Genomic DNA, 14,957 nt, shown 5'->3' on the forward strand with positions numbered 1-14,957 from the left:
CGCGCGGTGGGCCTTCCCCACAGAACGCAATGCGGGGAAGAGCTTGACCATCCTTCAACACATCGACTGCACCGTCTCGCTTATAAGACCCATCCCTTATTTTTAACATTCACGGCCGCGGCACATGCAGGCTTCCGTGCGGCGCACTGTACGCCATCATGGAGCCAAGCCCGTCCAACAATGCGTGTTGTTATTGTCCAGACGACGCTGAGCTTCGCCACCAGAGGGCTAAAGCTTAGCACCACATCCCGGCTAACGATAGACGAGGGATAGCGCGCGGGAAACGTTAGACGATCCTCTTCTGCAAGTCAATCTGAGTCGCAGCCTTGATTAGGTGGACGGAACGATCAAAATGCAGCGTAACAGTCACACTGCATCAGCCCTTCTTGGGATGTTCGCTGTCAATTATCTTATAGTTATCGACCTACATCGTGTTCCTGCCATGCACAATGACTCTCCGTTAGTGCTGTTTCTACCCTATTTAGCTTCAGTCAGGCTTCGAAAGCGTGCCTCTAGACCCTCGGTTACGAATATCCGGACATCTTTAGCCACTGGATGTAGCACACGTCTGACTACTAAGCAGCCACATTGTCGCTAATTTCCGCAATCGTACGGGTCCACGTGGATGCAGCCTATTGTCTAGCATTTCGGCCCTTCCAAGCCTATCAATCGTCTCTTGGAACTAGGTTCACCGTTGCTTGGTGCACCCGACACCGCCAAACGCTACATGCAGAAAGGATCCAATGGTTCGGGAACAGACAACCACCCTTGGTGCCCAGGAACCATCGTCGAGCCCCAGCCTGATGCATCCGGGGAACAGAGACTTGGACATTATGACTCGCGTCGTACAAATTGAGGGTTCAAATATACCCCAGAGCCCAAAACTGTTTACCCCAGATTCTGCTTTTGCTTCTCTACCCAATAATATCCGCATCGTTGTCGGTGATCATGGCGGACGAGAAGCAGTACCAAGAGGATGTTGCTACGGCAGGATCGCTTACACATCACCCAAGCGCCGGTCTGCATCATGACCATATCGCTGAAGAAGCTATCGGTGGTCACACAGCTGACCTGGGTCGCTCATACTTTACAAGCCCGAGTTTCATAGGCACTGTCATCGTACGTCGTATAACGTTACACTGTACGAGAGTTCGGCTTACCGGAAATAGGCCACTTGTCTGGCACAGATATCAGGCTACTTAGGATGGGTCTTGCCGGCCAATACCCTCACACTTATCAACGCGGCCATCGGACCATCACCAAACATCATATGGGTTGGAATATCATGGACCGCAGGCTTCGCTATCGGCTTCACGCTAGTTGGCCGTCTCTCGGATATCTTCGGAAGAAGATGGTGAGCATGCTCGCAAAGTCATTTTGATTGGCCTACTGACACCTCCAAGGTTCTTCATCGCGTCGTCAGTTCTAGGCCTAATTGGCACCATAATAGGAGCAAGTGCACAGAGTATCAACATGCTTATTGTATGTATGTGCTCCCACATATTCGACTAGGCTGACCATGTAGGCCACGAACTCCATCAATGGTCTGGCTGCAGCTGGACAATTATCTTTCCATATCAGTTTGGGTGAACTCGTACCCAACAGCGTCAGAGGTCCCGTCAACGCCTTTGTGCTCTCGACTTCTATTCCCTTCGCCGTCTTCGGCCCTCCAGTCGCGCGAGCATTGTACTTGAACACCGAGCTTCAGTGGCGCTGGTGCTACATTTTGGGTGTGATTGTCAACACGCTTGCAATCGTGCTGTACTATTTCTGCTACCATCCACCCACATATGTAAGCGACTTCTATTGAGAGACATTGTCTAAACTGACATGATGGCTAGGAAATGCTACACGTCGGCGGCAAGTCCAAGATGAAGCAACTCAGGACCCTCGACTGGCTCGGCATATTCCTCTTCTCAACAGGCCTCGTCGTCTTCCTTATCGGCATGAACTGGGGCGGCTCCGCATATCCATGGAAGTCTGGACATGTACTAGGAGCGTTGTTCGCTGGCTTTGCAACCTTGGTCGCGTTCTGTTTCTGGGAGGCATACTCGGGACTTGAATACCCGCTCATCCCGATGCGCTTGTTCAAGAACATCCCATACGACGCCAACGTGGCGTGTGCCAGTCTTGCTGCGATCGTTTACTATGCCAATTCCATCATCTGGCCGACTATGGTCAGCTCGCTATTCACCACGGATGTAACGGAGATTGGATGGCTTTCGGTGAGTTTTCGGCCGACTCTTCAATCTATATTGAAAGGCTAATATCACCAGTGTGCCGTAGGCGGCGGTCTCCTCTTAGGCCAGATCCTCGGTGGCGCAGGTGTGCGTTACGTCCCGCGCATGAAGATTCAAATGACCGTCGCGGCCGTCATAACTACCGCATTCGTCGCCGCTGTCGCAGCTTCCAACGCAAACACGCGCAACCAAACGACCGGCCTTCTCCTCATCGGCACCATTGCTGCGGGATATATCGAGAACCTTACACTGTCCTCAACTGCGTATTTATGGGATCCGGCCGACATGGGATTAGTGACTGGGGTCATGGGCGCTATACGTACTGGTCTATCTGCTATAGCGACGAGCATGTATTCCTCCATCCTCGCCACTGAGTCGGCGAAGTATATTCCGCAGAAGGTCATTCCCGCTGTTACTGCGTTGGGTCTTCCTTCCTCCTCACTACCATCTCTCCTGCAAAGCATCGCTCTGGGTGATTTCTCGGCAGTTCCGGGTATCTCGCCGGAAATCATTGCTGCGACGGGTGCGGCGGTGAAGGATGCGTATGCGTTGAGTTTCAGGACTGTGTATCTTTGCACTTTGCCTTTTGGAGCGCTGCTGATTATCGCGGGTTTGTTCAGCCCGAACGTAGAGCAGTATCTGACGGACGAAGTAGCGAGGAAGATGCATGGTAAGATGGAGAAGAATGAAGTCGCCATGAAAGAGAACGTCGATGAAGCGTAGAAGATAGATAGCATGCAGAATACATGTGCATATCCAACTCGCAAATCTACCTGATCTTTCCTAGAACGGCCCAAGAAGCTGCGATAATTTGAACTGTTCTGGCTGTGAAAGAAAATTCCATATAACGCCACCCACTACCCATTCCATCTCATCTCAACCCCCTCTCCGCCCGCCCACCAACATTCCTCTCCCTCTTCCGCCTCGCCACCTCTACCCCAAGCATCTCCCTATCATTCGCCTCATCCTCCAGCTCCTGATCCACCATCTCTCTCACCTTCATAATCTCCTCTTCCGCAATGCCCTTTGTGTTACACACCACACTGGGCGCGCCCTCGAGATATCTCAAGTTCTCCGTCGCGCGCTCAATCAGCTTCGAGATGTTAGCGTCGCTGTTGAGATTGTCGTGGCGCTTGACATTATGCAGGTCGGGGTAGAGCACGCCGTGCCCGTTCTCGGCGCCCTGGAAGGCTTGGATGTACGGGATGTGTGCGGGTAGTTCGTTGTGCAGGGTTGCACTGACGCAGACGGCGGTTTCGTGACACCAGGTTCGCGCGACGTTGCGTGGGGTGTAGCCGCCGCCGCCAATCAGGAGGAGGGGGCGGTTGAAGCGCTTCACCGTCTCGATGCAGAAGCCATGGGCTTTGATGTTCAGGTTGAAGCGACCGAGTCGGTCGCCGCCGAGGCTGTCGGCGCCGGATTGGAGGACGATGGCCTGGGGATTGTATTTTTCTACTACGGCTGATGTGATTGTGCTGAAGAGGTGTTTGTACTGTGCGTCGTCAATGCCATCGTCGATGGGGATGTTGAGGGAGTGGCCTTTGCCGCGATTTATGGGATCGTGCGGGCCGGTTTCGTTGATATTACCAGTGCCGGGGAAGAATGGGTAGCCGTGCCTGTCGATTCCGTATTTGTGGTAGGATAGTGTAAAGACGCGATCGGTGCTTTCGAAGGCTTGTTCCACGCCATCACCATGATGGACGTCGATATCGATGTACAAGACACGTTGATGTTGAGTGAGGAGAAGTTGAATGGCGATGACAATGTCGTTGACATAGCAGAATCCTGATGCGAGGTTCTTTTTGGCGTGGTGCAGTCCGCCGGACCAGTTGATGGCGATGTCTGATTGCTTGTTCAAGAGGTTCCAGGCGGCAGACATGGAAGCACCCGAGTACAGGGAAACATAGTTCCAGAGACCATCAAAGACGGGGCAGTCGTTGGAGTCGCCACCGAAGCCGTAGGAGATGTATTGGGGGTCTTCTGGTTGAGCGTTCTGAGGTGTGATTCTGTGTAAATGTCAGAAGAATGAATTGTCCGTAGATATGAGTGACTGACTTGCTGAGATATTCCAGGTATTCACGATCATGGAATAGAGCGAGTTCACCAAAATTTGCGGGTCGTGGCGTGTACAAGTCCATCGTGTACTCTAGTCCATATGCGACCACAAGCTGCTTCGTCAACGTCAAACGCCATGGTTTCATCGGATGTGAGCTCCCAAAATGATGATACTCGACGTGCGGGTTGTAGTGGAACGACACATTCCATCCCAGCGGCTTCTCCATTCCATTGTCTTGAGCCTCACGTGCAACCACTTCAACTTTTTCCTCGTCCGAGAGCCTTTTGAAGGCTGAGTAGTCCTCAACGTAGTAAGCGTCATCGGGAGAAAGATACTCTTCCACAATATTGTTGCGCGGGTTAGGCGGTGGCACTCCAGGGAAGCCCATAGTGGGCGGCGGAAATATGGGATCTGAACGGTCAGAATCGTCGCAACTGGTTGGCGAAGTGGCTGATATATCTGACCAGAGAAATTTATCGTTCGCAGAATATCCAAGCCGAGATCTTCGGGCAGTGTTACTTTCCCAGGACTCTGTGTTGTTCAACTTTTGGAAGCCCTGTGCACTCGGTAAGCTTAGCTGCAAGTGCGCCAAACAACGTGCTATCTTCAGGATTGTTGAGAGATCGGTCCGAGGCTCTAGAGATTACGAAGGTGGTTCACCGCGACATACCTTCAAAGGTGCTTCCGCAGGGATGATCTTCTCTTCGTTGTAGTTCACACGACCTCTAGGCCGAGTGCGAAGACCCAGCTGCTGCCTCCGCAACTGATAGGCGTCTTCTTCGGACTCTTCGTCTGCCTGCGTATCACTGTACGAATCGTCCTCTTCTTCCTCTTCGGACTCTTCAGAGTCGCACTCGCTGGATGTTTCGTCGTCAGAAGGACTGTTGTCGCGCTCATCTGATTGGTAGGAGGCCTGCATTTTGCCGAGCACGTGAGGGGCGGTCTAGCCGCTTTGTTGCGAAGCCCTGGACATCTTCAGTATGCGATCTTTCCTACACGCGACCTCGTTCAAACTCACAATACGATATCCGAGAAGCGATATTCAATAGTTGATGTTTGAGGGAGTTCCGTTGAAAAGACGCGAGAATTGGTCCTGCGACTTCTTGTGAAGGTGGTTTCTTCACGACGCTATCGCGCGTTGCTCCTTCACCACGATATCCATCAAAACAACATCGGAAATCATCAAAATAGCAGGTACACTGACTTGGCTGACCTCGTACGCTGTTATCTTTCGAATTTTGACACCGAACGGCGTGATATTGACGGCCCACGGGACCACATTCTGCCTGCAAACCGCCTCGAGGGTATTGTAACTCAATCGCCTCTGAGCTAGGCAAACACGTTGAACCTGACACTTCGAGATGGCGATCGCAGAAGATGCTGCAACTGTGCTGGAGCAGTTCATTCATGATGGTGAATTCCAGCTCCCACTACATCAGCTCCAGCGACAACAGCTAATCACGTGCAGTCGCCAATCTTCCTGCAGAGATTACGCATCTCTACGAGGAGATGCAGGCCAAGGACCAACAGATTCAAGAATTGCGCGCTGGCATCCAACAACGGGACGGCAGTCTCCAAAAGTTCATCAAGCTCAACGGCAGCCTAGTACAAAACCCCAAGGAGGAGCCGTACTCAAAAATTATTACACAAAATTTCGAGCGTGCCCAGGTGCTGCAAGAAGAGAAAGTAGGACTTGCAGACAAGGCCGCCATACTTGTAGGTTTACATCACTATCTTGATAACTCTTGCTGAGCAGTCTCTAGATGGACCGCCACGTCAAGCGACTGGATATCAAGCTGCGCGACTTGCAAAATGATGGTTCCATACCTTCGGATCCTTCAATGCCTTCGTTGCTCAGAGACTCACCAGGTAACATGGTACCACCCTCCTCAGTTTCTACCGGGGCAAGCACACCGCTGCACCCAGTCTCTGGCAATCAAGGCGGTGGCGCCCCAAACCTTGCGCAAGCAGCTGCAATTGCGCGTCTGACAAGCGCAACGAGCGTCAATGTAAACTCAAGGTTGAACCCTTCACTGCACAATATGCAGCAGCAAGCGCTGATGAATCAGCAAAGACTTACCAACGCCCAGAGCGCAGCACAGGCAAATGCCCGGCAAGAACGGGAGATGTCCGCCGGCAGTGACAGCAAGCGTCGGCGGCCCAATGGCAGCATCGGTCCTCTACCGTCCGCATCGTCGCACCTGGGACGACAGGGCTCAGTCGGGCCAGGTACCCCAAAGCCATCAACGCCAGGCTCGCGCGCAGGCAGCGTGGGACCCAGACCGACGAAGAACGCACTCACGGTGAAGAAGGCGAAACCGCAGCAGCCATTGCGCAGGACTGCGCTGACGTCGAAGTCGGGGATCAATAAGAAGCGGCGCAAAGGTGGATCGCGAGCGTCGCCGTCAACAACAGCCGATGATGAGAGCGTGGCGAGTGAGGCTGGCACAGAGGACGAGGAGATGTCTGGTGTTGCAGGCGACGGGGACGAAGAAGAATCTGACGACACAAAGTACTGCTTCTGCCAGCGCGTCAGCTTTGGCGACATGGTGGCATGCGACAACGACGAATGCAAGTACCAATGGTTCCACTGGGAATGCGTGGGCATCAAGGAGGAGCCCGTGGGCGACTGGCTGTGTCCCGCGTGCACCAAGCAGGATCCGAAGAAGATCAAGAGGGCTCGCTAGGATTGAGGTCTCATGTATCGTCGTTCTCATGTATCTTCGTATTCAGCGTATGATAGTCACTTGCTTTGGTAAACTGTCGGTCAGTCTCCCGCGCGGGAGTCCCGGCTTCCATACAATCGATAGGCGCACGTGGCATTGATGCTATGTATGGCTCCTAGGTCGTGCCTTCCCGCGGCGACGAAGCAAGAAAGGGAAGCTACGGCCGGCGCGTCATCCTATGAAATGAATGCCATGCATGCGCTGCTTTGCAATCACGGGCCCATGTGAAATGAGATGCACTTTGCTAATAAGATGATGCCGCATGCCAGGGGCACAGCGTGAACCGGTGCCCTGGTGCATCACCAGAGCCTCGAACCCGAGAGTTTCCAGGATGCCTCAGGCTAGACCGAATGGCCGGGGCGCAAGGCTGCCGGTGGGAGCGACTGCAGTGTGCCAGGCCTCGCATGCAACAGACGAGCAACCATGGCAGCTGTCGTGACACGCTCAGCCGCCGCGCACACCAGGAACAGGCCAAGCTTGCAGCGGCGACTGTCCAACGAGCACGCGTGTCTGCATTCTCTGCCCCCGCGGTCCACATCGTGAGGTTCTCGAGGCGTGCAGGTCGGCGGCAGGGCCTGTGTCATTCGCTCCCGGCTAAGTTAGCGCTCGATCCAACACTCGCCAGGCCCAAGGCGTCGCGAAAGGGGCCCGGCTTCACAGGCACTGGCCACAGGCACTGGCCACAGGCACTGGCATTCGACGGCAGCCGCTTCGTTCTTGCTCTCAAAAGCCTGTGAGCCCCGGTATCCGGATTATCGCAGTACCCGTCTCTCGTTGATCGTTGATCGTTGATCGTTGATTGCGCTGCGGGCTCTTTTGCTAGACGCTGCCAGTGCTGTGCCACTCTTTTCTGCGCTTTGTCTTGGTTGTTATTGTCCTGCTCTTCACCGCCTGCTTTTTTGGACTGGCACAAGAGCCTACCCCGTCTTCTACCACGCCTACAGTTTCAGCCCGCAGTCCGCGTCCGCAGCAGCCCTCCCCGTCGACGTCTGCTGGTGAAAGCAGCGTGCAGCCCGAGTTTGACGTCTGCAGTTCGCTCACCAGTCCGATACGCACTATCGATAAATACGACGTTAGACCGTCAGCCGTAGCCGCCCCGTGAAACACGACAGCGACAGGCACATGATGAACACCCGCAATGGCACCCTCTCGCCTGTCTCGACTGACAGCCCGGAGTGGTCGCCCATCACCAACTACCGCAACATTGCTGGCGACAACCCCTACTCGCCCTCTCTCCCGCCCGCCAACTACGGCGCCCTGGGCAATTCAGATGGAGGCATGCCCAATGGAATGCGCTCTGCAGGAAACGGCAACCCCTCCCCGCCCAGCTCCATCGGCCGCTCGAGCGATGGCGCCGGCCTGTACAGCTCGAGGATGAGCGACGCGAGCGTTGCCAGCAACAGGAAGATGCAACTATTAGAAGACACATTGTCAGAACATTTCAAGGTTTTGAAGGCATATCTCGGCCCGTATCTCAACGACGCGCAAGGAAACCCCCGACCGAGCAGGGCAAAGGACAAGCTTACGCGCCTGTCTGCCGTGCAGTTCCAGGAGCTCAGCACCGACGTATACGATGAGTCGATACGCAGAGAGGACGACCGCAAACGAGGCGGTCCCGGCGCACCCGGCAACGACACGCCCAAGTTCCTGCTGCCCAAGAACAACTTCCATCCGAAGCGCAACCAAGCGCGACAGAAACTCTCGACACTGCCCCTCGAACGCTTCCGCCAGCTCGCGACCGACGTCTTCTACGAGCTTGAGCGGAGGTTCCCTCGCTTCACTGCTGGAGACGTGCCGCGCTCGTCGAGTCCCAATGGCAGCATCGCTAGTCGCATAAGCAACAGAGGGCCGCCGAGCAGGTCAGGCACACCCAACGGCATGGGAAATCGACCACCGCCAGGCCCGGGCTATCGGGGACCACCCCCACCCGGAGGTCCTCCAGGCAGCCTCATGCCAGGTGGTCCACAGAACTCGTTTGGACGACCGCTGCCAAAGACTTTCCAGTCGAACACAATCGTCCCGAACAAGGGAACGCTAGTCGAGGACGACGATGACAGCGCAGGCGACGACGACGACGCGTTCAATCTGGAAGGTGCCGCAGGGAGACGACAGACCAACAAGAGCGCGAAGAGCATGAGCATGGCACAGGATAAGATGGTCATGGACCTCGAGAGTCAGGTGAAGGAGCTGCAGGGCAAAATCGGCACTCTCGAGAGCTCGTTACGTGACAAGGATGACGAAATAGAACGACTCAAGGACGCGGACAGTATGCGAGACGGCAACACTGCTTCAGAACGAGCAGAATGGGACGATCTTCGATTCTCGTTGGAAGAGAAGGTTGAGCAGGCCGAGAAGCTCAACTCGGCGCTCCGCGCAGACATTGACAGGCTGCGCAGCGAGAATGAAGAATCGCACAGAGGTCTTCGTGCACAGATTGCTGATCTCGAGTCAAGACCAGCCGCCCAGACATCCGATGTCGGTGGAGGCGAATGGCGACAACGTTGTGAAGAACTCGAGCAAGAGCTCAGGGAGCAGCAACAGGTCACCGAGGAAGTCCGACAAGACGCTTCAACTTTCTTGCAGGAAATGAGGGAACTCTCTGCGCGGAGTGACGCAGCGGTTGAAAAGGAGGAACGCCTCGTCCAGCAAGTCACGTCGTTGGAAGCTGAGCTCAAGGAATGGAAGTCCCGCTACGCTCGTACCAAGACACAGATTCGCACACTCAAGGCCTCGTCCATCGGACTCTCTGCTATGGCGTCGCCCGACATCAGCAACTACATGCGCGACCCTGGTTTCGCCACGCCCGATGGCCTCGTCAAGGATGTACACGTTACGAAGTTCCAGCTCAGTATCGATGAGTTGCTCCAGACTGCGCGTAGAGCAGGTTCGGAGCAGACACTTGACAGCATGCGTCACGTGGTCAAGTGTGTTCGCGCCATTACTGGAGACATTGACAGCACACCTCTATCTCAAATGCAGTCCCCGAACAGCAGTATCAGCGGAGATATCATGGCCAGTCCTGAAAAGCAACAGGCCAAGCTCAAGTCTCGCGTCAGTGCAACTGCCAACAACCTCATCACAGCCACCAAGAACCACGTTGCATCGAATGGCATCTCTCCTGTCAGTCTTTTGGATGCTGCAGCTAGCCATCTTTCGACTGCTGTGGTCGAGCTGGTGAAGCACGTCAAGGTGCGACCAACACCGCAGAGTGAGCTGGAACAGGGTGAAGAGGATGACGATCGCCCAATGCCCCTCAAGCCCACTGTCTTCTCTAACTACACCGCCTTCACCCCCAACAGTATCAACGCACCCACCAATGGCACTAGCCCTGGGTTTGGTCACCGTCGCCACCAGAGTAGCAGAGGTGGCAGCAGCGATACCACTGGATACAGCACGTACAGCTCGCCCTACAGCGGATATGATCGTCAAAGTACAGGAATGAACGGAAACGGCCCTCCCGTGGACAGTGGCATGACCGAGTTCAAGAACTATCTTGAAGACCAGACCGCACTCCTTGTGCAAAGCATCCAGCCGCTCGTAAACCTCATCCGATCAAGCCCTACCTCGACCCCTGCCGATGAGCAGCAAATCTACGAATATATCCAAGACATTGCGCAAGCAGTTGAGGACACGGGCAACAGGACCTACGATGCGGTTAACAAGCTCTCAAACCCCGCCTTGAAGAAGCACGCGATCCCCGTTGTTGAGGTGTTGGACGACTGTAGACAGAGTATGGTGACTGTCGACGTCAGTGGAGGCGGTCGCGATAAAATCCCGCCGCTTGCATTCAAGACGGCGAGGGCACTAAAGGTATGCTTAACACAGTGAACAACTTGACTCGTGCTAACATGTACACAGGAACTTGTCCTTCGCGTCGATCGCATCGAATCCGGCGAGCTTACCTTCGAGCAGACGCTCAAGACGGAACTATAATTTTCAGTACACATTCAGTGGGGATAAGGTACTTTGCATCATTTTATCACGGCGTTTATTTGGCATTTACTTGCTCCGATGGCTTGCAAAGGCTTTTGTACGCCCTGTTTGGATACTTGACGCTTGTCTTAATGTCGACATGCACGCGCTATGACACGAAGCTACTACTTCTACAACTTATTCTTAGTGTTTGGTAGCAACAGTATAGTTGCGTGCCTTTTTCCGCCCGCGTATTTGTACACATAGCGAATTAGTGTTGGAGTCTTTGCAGCGACATTTATGATAATGCGCTTTGGATAGCATGTAGCTTTATGACTACGGAACAAATAATCCACACAAGTGCACCTTTACAGCTCTCATCTCGTAATACTTATGCAGGGCAGGTGGCTTGTGACAATCCTTACCCCACAGTTTCCAGCCACACGAACTAAAGAATCGACTCCACAGGCTTCGGTCCTACACTTACGTGGCGCGAACCCACTCTTCGTGCCGCCCGTCCGCTCTCATGACCTGCTGCATCAAGTGAAGGAGACCGACAAATCAACCTGGGCTAACTGCTTTGAGATGACGTCAGACATAGCGCCCGAGGCACAGGAGGTGTCAGGTGCGCACTTGGCTATATGGCGTCTCTTGTCTCAATTGCGACGGCGGGGTGAAAGACTGAACGACCGACTTGTCAATGTAAGAGAAGGAGAAACGGGGTCTTGGAATACCGAAGGAAAGATCGAGTGATAGAGATAGACGACAGAGAGCCTGAGTCTTGGCGAGCTCCACAGGTCATACGTCGGTTGGAGGTCCGGAGTGAACGCGAGTACAAGAGCTAGGAAACGACGGGCGGAGAGAGTGCAATCTCGACTTCTACAGTATCCCTTTCAACATGGAAGGCTACCCAGGTCCAATGCACAAAATGGCAAGGCCACCGTACAACGACAGTATCCTCACCATCACAAACAGCAGCTGTGCTGACCCATACGTACTTTGGGAGAAGGGCACATACTACATGACATTCACCTGCGGTGGTCACATTGAAATCTGGTCAGCCGATAGCCTCTTCGAGTTTGAAAATAAGTGCAAGAAAGAAGTTATTTGGCGCCCACCGCCCGAAAAGCCATACTCCGCCGATCTCTGGGCGCCCGAACTTCACAGCTTAAACGGGAAGTGGTATGTCTACTTCGCGGCCGCAGATCCAGCGCACGGCAACAAGAGCCACCGAATGTACGTGCTCGAGGGACCAGATGCCGACTCCTCGCCGCTGGAAAAGGACAAGTGGAGTTTCCACGGCCGCTTGGACGGTATGCCACCCGATCAATGGGCCATCGACGGCACCGTCATCACGCTCCACGGCTCGATGTTATTCGTCTACTCCGGCTGGCCCCTAGGCACGACCGCCAACGAATCCCGCCAGGAGCTCTTCATCCTCGAAATGACATCACCCACATCCGTCACAGGCCATCCCATCCGCATCAGCACGCCCGACCTGCAATTCGAATACAGCGGCACCAGCGGCATCAACGAGGGCCCGCAGTTCCTGTGCAGCCCCGATGGCAGGTGGCAAGGGCTGGTGTACTCGTGCGCCGGCAGCTGGACGAGCGAGTATAAAATGAACGTCCTGTATTATACGAATGGACACCCGCTGGATCCAATGAGTTGGTGCAAGTCGAATACACCGCTGCTCACGGCAAGTCGCGATTCTACGCCGCCTTATGGGCCGGGACACGGTAACTTTGTCCTTGTTGACGGCCCTGGCGGCCCGGAGGTTTGGGGGGTATTTCATGCTACGGATGCGAGGACGGGCTGGGAGGGCAGGAAGGCCAGATTAATGCGTGTGGGGTGGAATCAGGGAGGTCCGTTCATGGGATCGGGGGAGTGTGGGAGATGTTGTAGCGACGTTCAGCATTTTATTCAGGGTTGTCCTGGGGGCGAGTGTGGAGGCACGGGACATTGTGGCGGGTATGGAGGTGCGGGAGGGAAGATGTTGGAAGCGAGTGAGGACGGGAAACACGGTGGTTTCAGCGGAGGTGGAAACAGGACGAAAGTGCTGAAGGGGCTGGAGAAGGGCGGCAAGGTTATTAGTAAGTTGTTCAAATAAAGTCTTTGGGGGGATTAGAGAGAGGTTTCTGTATTTGATCGAAAATCTGAGAGTAGGAGGGGAGAGATGGGGTTCTACTACTTTGTGAGATGACACGTTCACATCCTCACCTCCTTTTGTAACGTTGATAATAGTGCTGACTTGACTGCAGTCACTCCATCGACATCGCTACACATCACCATACGGCTCGATAATTTCTGACTACGCAAACGCATCTCCCCTGTCGCCTGGCACTGCAATCGCAGGGCAAAGGAGCAAAAACCGACACCCGGCAATCTTTCTACTATAACAGCACTCCGTTCAAAAAAAAACATAACCATCCATGTCTTCGCATTCCATTCCTCTATCAATCTCTCTTCAGTTCTCCCAGATTGACCGCACTAACAACCCCCTCTTCCCCCTTCTCAATCCAACCCAGCAGATTCTCCATCCCCAACCTCTCAAACCCCACATGACTCTCCACACTCGCGCCCGCCGTATGACTCAAAACCATAACGTTCCTCCTCCCTGCCAATTCAGGATTCACCCGCGGCTCATCCGCATGCACATCCAGCCCGGCGGCCGAAACCGTCCCATCATCCAACGCCTTGATCAACGCCTGTTCATCCACCAACTTCCCCCGTGCAATATTCACCAACCTCGCACCCTTTTTAAACCACGAGAATTCCCTGGGCGTAAGCAACGTCGCGCCCGCAAACGGCGTAGCAAGCACCACACAATCCGCGACGCCCAGCAATTCTTCCAGCGAGGAGCAATACCTTGCCCCGACCTCCTCCTCCCTCTCCCTCAGCCTCACAACATCAAAATACACAACCCGCATCTCACACGCCGCCCTCATCTTCTGCGCAATCCTCACGCCTATCCGCCCCAGCCCCACGATGCCCAACACCCCGCCGTTGGGATTGTGCGTCACCGCCGCAATGTTCTGGTTCGCGTCCTTGAACGCGTCCGCGTCGCAGGACCGCGCTGCGAGAAAGGACCACGGGATCGCGCGGTAGCACGAGAGAATCAGCACGAGCGCGGCGTCGGCGACGGACTCGGTGCACGCCGAGGCGGCGTTGCAGTATATGATGCCGCGCGCGGCGAGGGCGGATGTGTTGACCCAGTCGAAGCCGGCGCCGGCGGAGGCGAAGATTTTGAGTGAGGATGGGAGGAGGGCACTGAAATAAATAAATATCAACTTGACTCTATTCCTGGTGGAAAAAAAAAAAGAAAAGGAAAGGAAAGGGGTGGTAGGGAGAAGGGACGTGCAAACGTACATTAATTCTTCATCCCAGTTCCCCATTTCGCCCCCTGTGTTCCAAAAAGGCCGGTACATAGCTACGAAATCGCCCCATTTCTTCTCTTTCAACGCGGCTTTGAAGTCTGCGCGGCCCATCGAGTACGTGCGTATGATGTTGAATTTGGCCTGGAGGGTGGCGTAGAGCTCATGGTTCCAGCGTATGTCGTCGCCGAGGTGGAGGATTGTTGGTTTCGACGGGTCAGATGAGAGCGAACCTGCGTCTTGCGAGGGGAGTGTTACTGCTGCGGACATGGCTTGCGGTATGGTCGTTGAAGTGATGAGATATATGGGGAAAATGCAAAAGGAGAATGACAACTGCAAAACTACCACCAATGCCAATACCAATGTCAATACCGAAAGATCTTTCTGACAATACTCCCAAAATTCCTATACAATCCAAGTCTCTTTTCGCGTGTGGGTATCAAAGCAAATGTCCTTCCAGCTCTTGCATGCAAATTTTCTTCTCGCTATGGTACGTTGAAACTTAGAAAACGAACTTGCAGGTCAAATAGCTATGTCCGAGATTTGCAAGAAACGACTTGAGCCTCCACATTATAATGCTGCCCATGTCATCATATGATGGCGACTGTGCATCAAAGCGGTGAAGATGGCCTTATCAAGTCACGCAATC

The 14,957-nt window shown here is 54.2% G+C and overlaps 8 protein-coding genes across 8 annotated transcripts; 5 read left to right on the top strand and 3 right to left on the bottom strand.

Moving 5' to 3' along the window:
• Positions 1 to 948: 948 nt before the first annotated feature.
• On the top strand, positions 949 to 2,963 carry SNOG_00458 (hypothetical protein; the record flags this gene model as incomplete). The annotated part of the gene is made up of 5 exons (XM_001791091.1): positions 949 to 1,119; positions 1,188 to 1,354; positions 1,582 to 1,792; positions 1,842 to 2,225; positions 2,277 to 2,963. The coding sequence occupies 5 exons, from the start codon at positions 949 to 951 to the stop codon at positions 2,961 to 2,963; spliced, it is 1,620 nt and encodes a 539-aa protein (XP_001791143.1).
• Positions 2,964 to 3,111: 148 nt separating this feature from the next.
• On the bottom strand, positions 3,112 to 4,684 carry SNOG_00459 (hypothetical protein; the record flags this gene model as incomplete). Its single annotated transcript, XM_001791092.1, has 2 exons — positions 3,112 to 4,246; positions 4,296 to 4,684. The coding sequence occupies 2 exons, from the start codon at positions 4,682 to 4,684 to the stop codon at positions 3,112 to 3,114; spliced, it is 1,524 nt and encodes a 507-aa protein (XP_001791144.1).
• A 255-nt stretch (positions 4,685 to 4,939) lies between these two features.
• Positions 4,940 to 5,215, bottom strand: SNOG_00460 (hypothetical protein; the record flags this gene model as incomplete). Its single annotated transcript, XM_001791093.1, has 1 exon — positions 4,940 to 5,215. One exon carries the CDS (start codon positions 5,213 to 5,215, stop codon positions 4,940 to 4,942), a length of 276 nt encoding a protein of 91 aa, XP_001791145.1.
• Positions 5,216 to 5,657: 442 nt separating this feature from the next.
• SNOG_00461 (hypothetical protein) lies at positions 5,658 to 6,983 on the top strand (the record flags this gene model as incomplete). The annotated part of the gene is made up of 3 exons (XM_001791094.1): positions 5,658 to 5,709; positions 5,765 to 6,012; positions 6,060 to 6,983. 3 exons carry the CDS (start codon positions 5,658 to 5,660, stop codon positions 6,981 to 6,983), a joined length of 1,224 nt encoding a protein of 407 aa, XP_001791146.1.
• A 462-nt stretch (positions 6,984 to 7,445) lies between these two features.
• SNOG_00462 (hypothetical protein) lies at positions 7,446 to 8,124 on the top strand (the record flags this gene model as incomplete). The annotated part of the gene is made up of 3 exons (XM_001791095.1): positions 7,446 to 7,561; positions 7,655 to 7,755; positions 7,856 to 8,124. 3 exons carry the CDS (start codon positions 7,446 to 7,448, stop codon positions 8,122 to 8,124), a joined length of 486 nt encoding a protein of 161 aa, XP_001791147.1.
• Positions 8,125 to 8,147: 23 nt separating this feature from the next.
• On the top strand, positions 8,148 to 10,955 carry SNOG_00463 (hypothetical protein; the record flags this gene model as incomplete). The annotated part of the gene is made up of 2 exons (XM_001791096.1): positions 8,148 to 10,832; positions 10,881 to 10,955. 2 exons carry the CDS (start codon positions 8,148 to 8,150, stop codon positions 10,953 to 10,955), a joined length of 2,760 nt encoding a protein of 919 aa, XP_001791148.1.
• Positions 10,956 to 11,832: 877 nt separating this feature from the next.
• SNOG_00464 (hypothetical protein) lies at positions 11,833 to 14,042 on the top strand (the record flags this gene model as incomplete). Its single annotated transcript, XM_001791097.1, has 2 exons — positions 11,833 to 13,027; positions 13,564 to 14,042. The coding sequence occupies 2 exons, from the start codon at positions 11,833 to 11,835 to the stop codon at positions 14,040 to 14,042; spliced, it is 1,674 nt and encodes a 557-aa protein (XP_001791149.1).
• SNOG_00465 (hypothetical protein) lies at positions 13,391 to 14,578 on the bottom strand (the record flags this gene model as incomplete). The annotated part of the gene is made up of 2 exons (XM_001791098.1): positions 13,391 to 14,204; positions 14,304 to 14,578. 2 exons carry the CDS (start codon positions 14,576 to 14,578, stop codon positions 13,391 to 13,393), a joined length of 1,089 nt encoding a protein of 362 aa, XP_001791150.1.
• Positions 14,579 to 14,957: the final 379 nt, after the last annotated feature.

The sequence above is a fragment of the Parastagonospora nodorum genome (genome assembly GCF_000146915.1).
Source record: "Parastagonospora nodorum SN15 chromosome Unknown scaffold_1, whole genome shotgun sequence".
In the NCBI taxonomy this organism is placed as follows: Eukaryota; Fungi; Ascomycota; class Dothideomycetes; order Pleosporales; family Phaeosphaeriaceae; genus Parastagonospora; species Parastagonospora nodorum.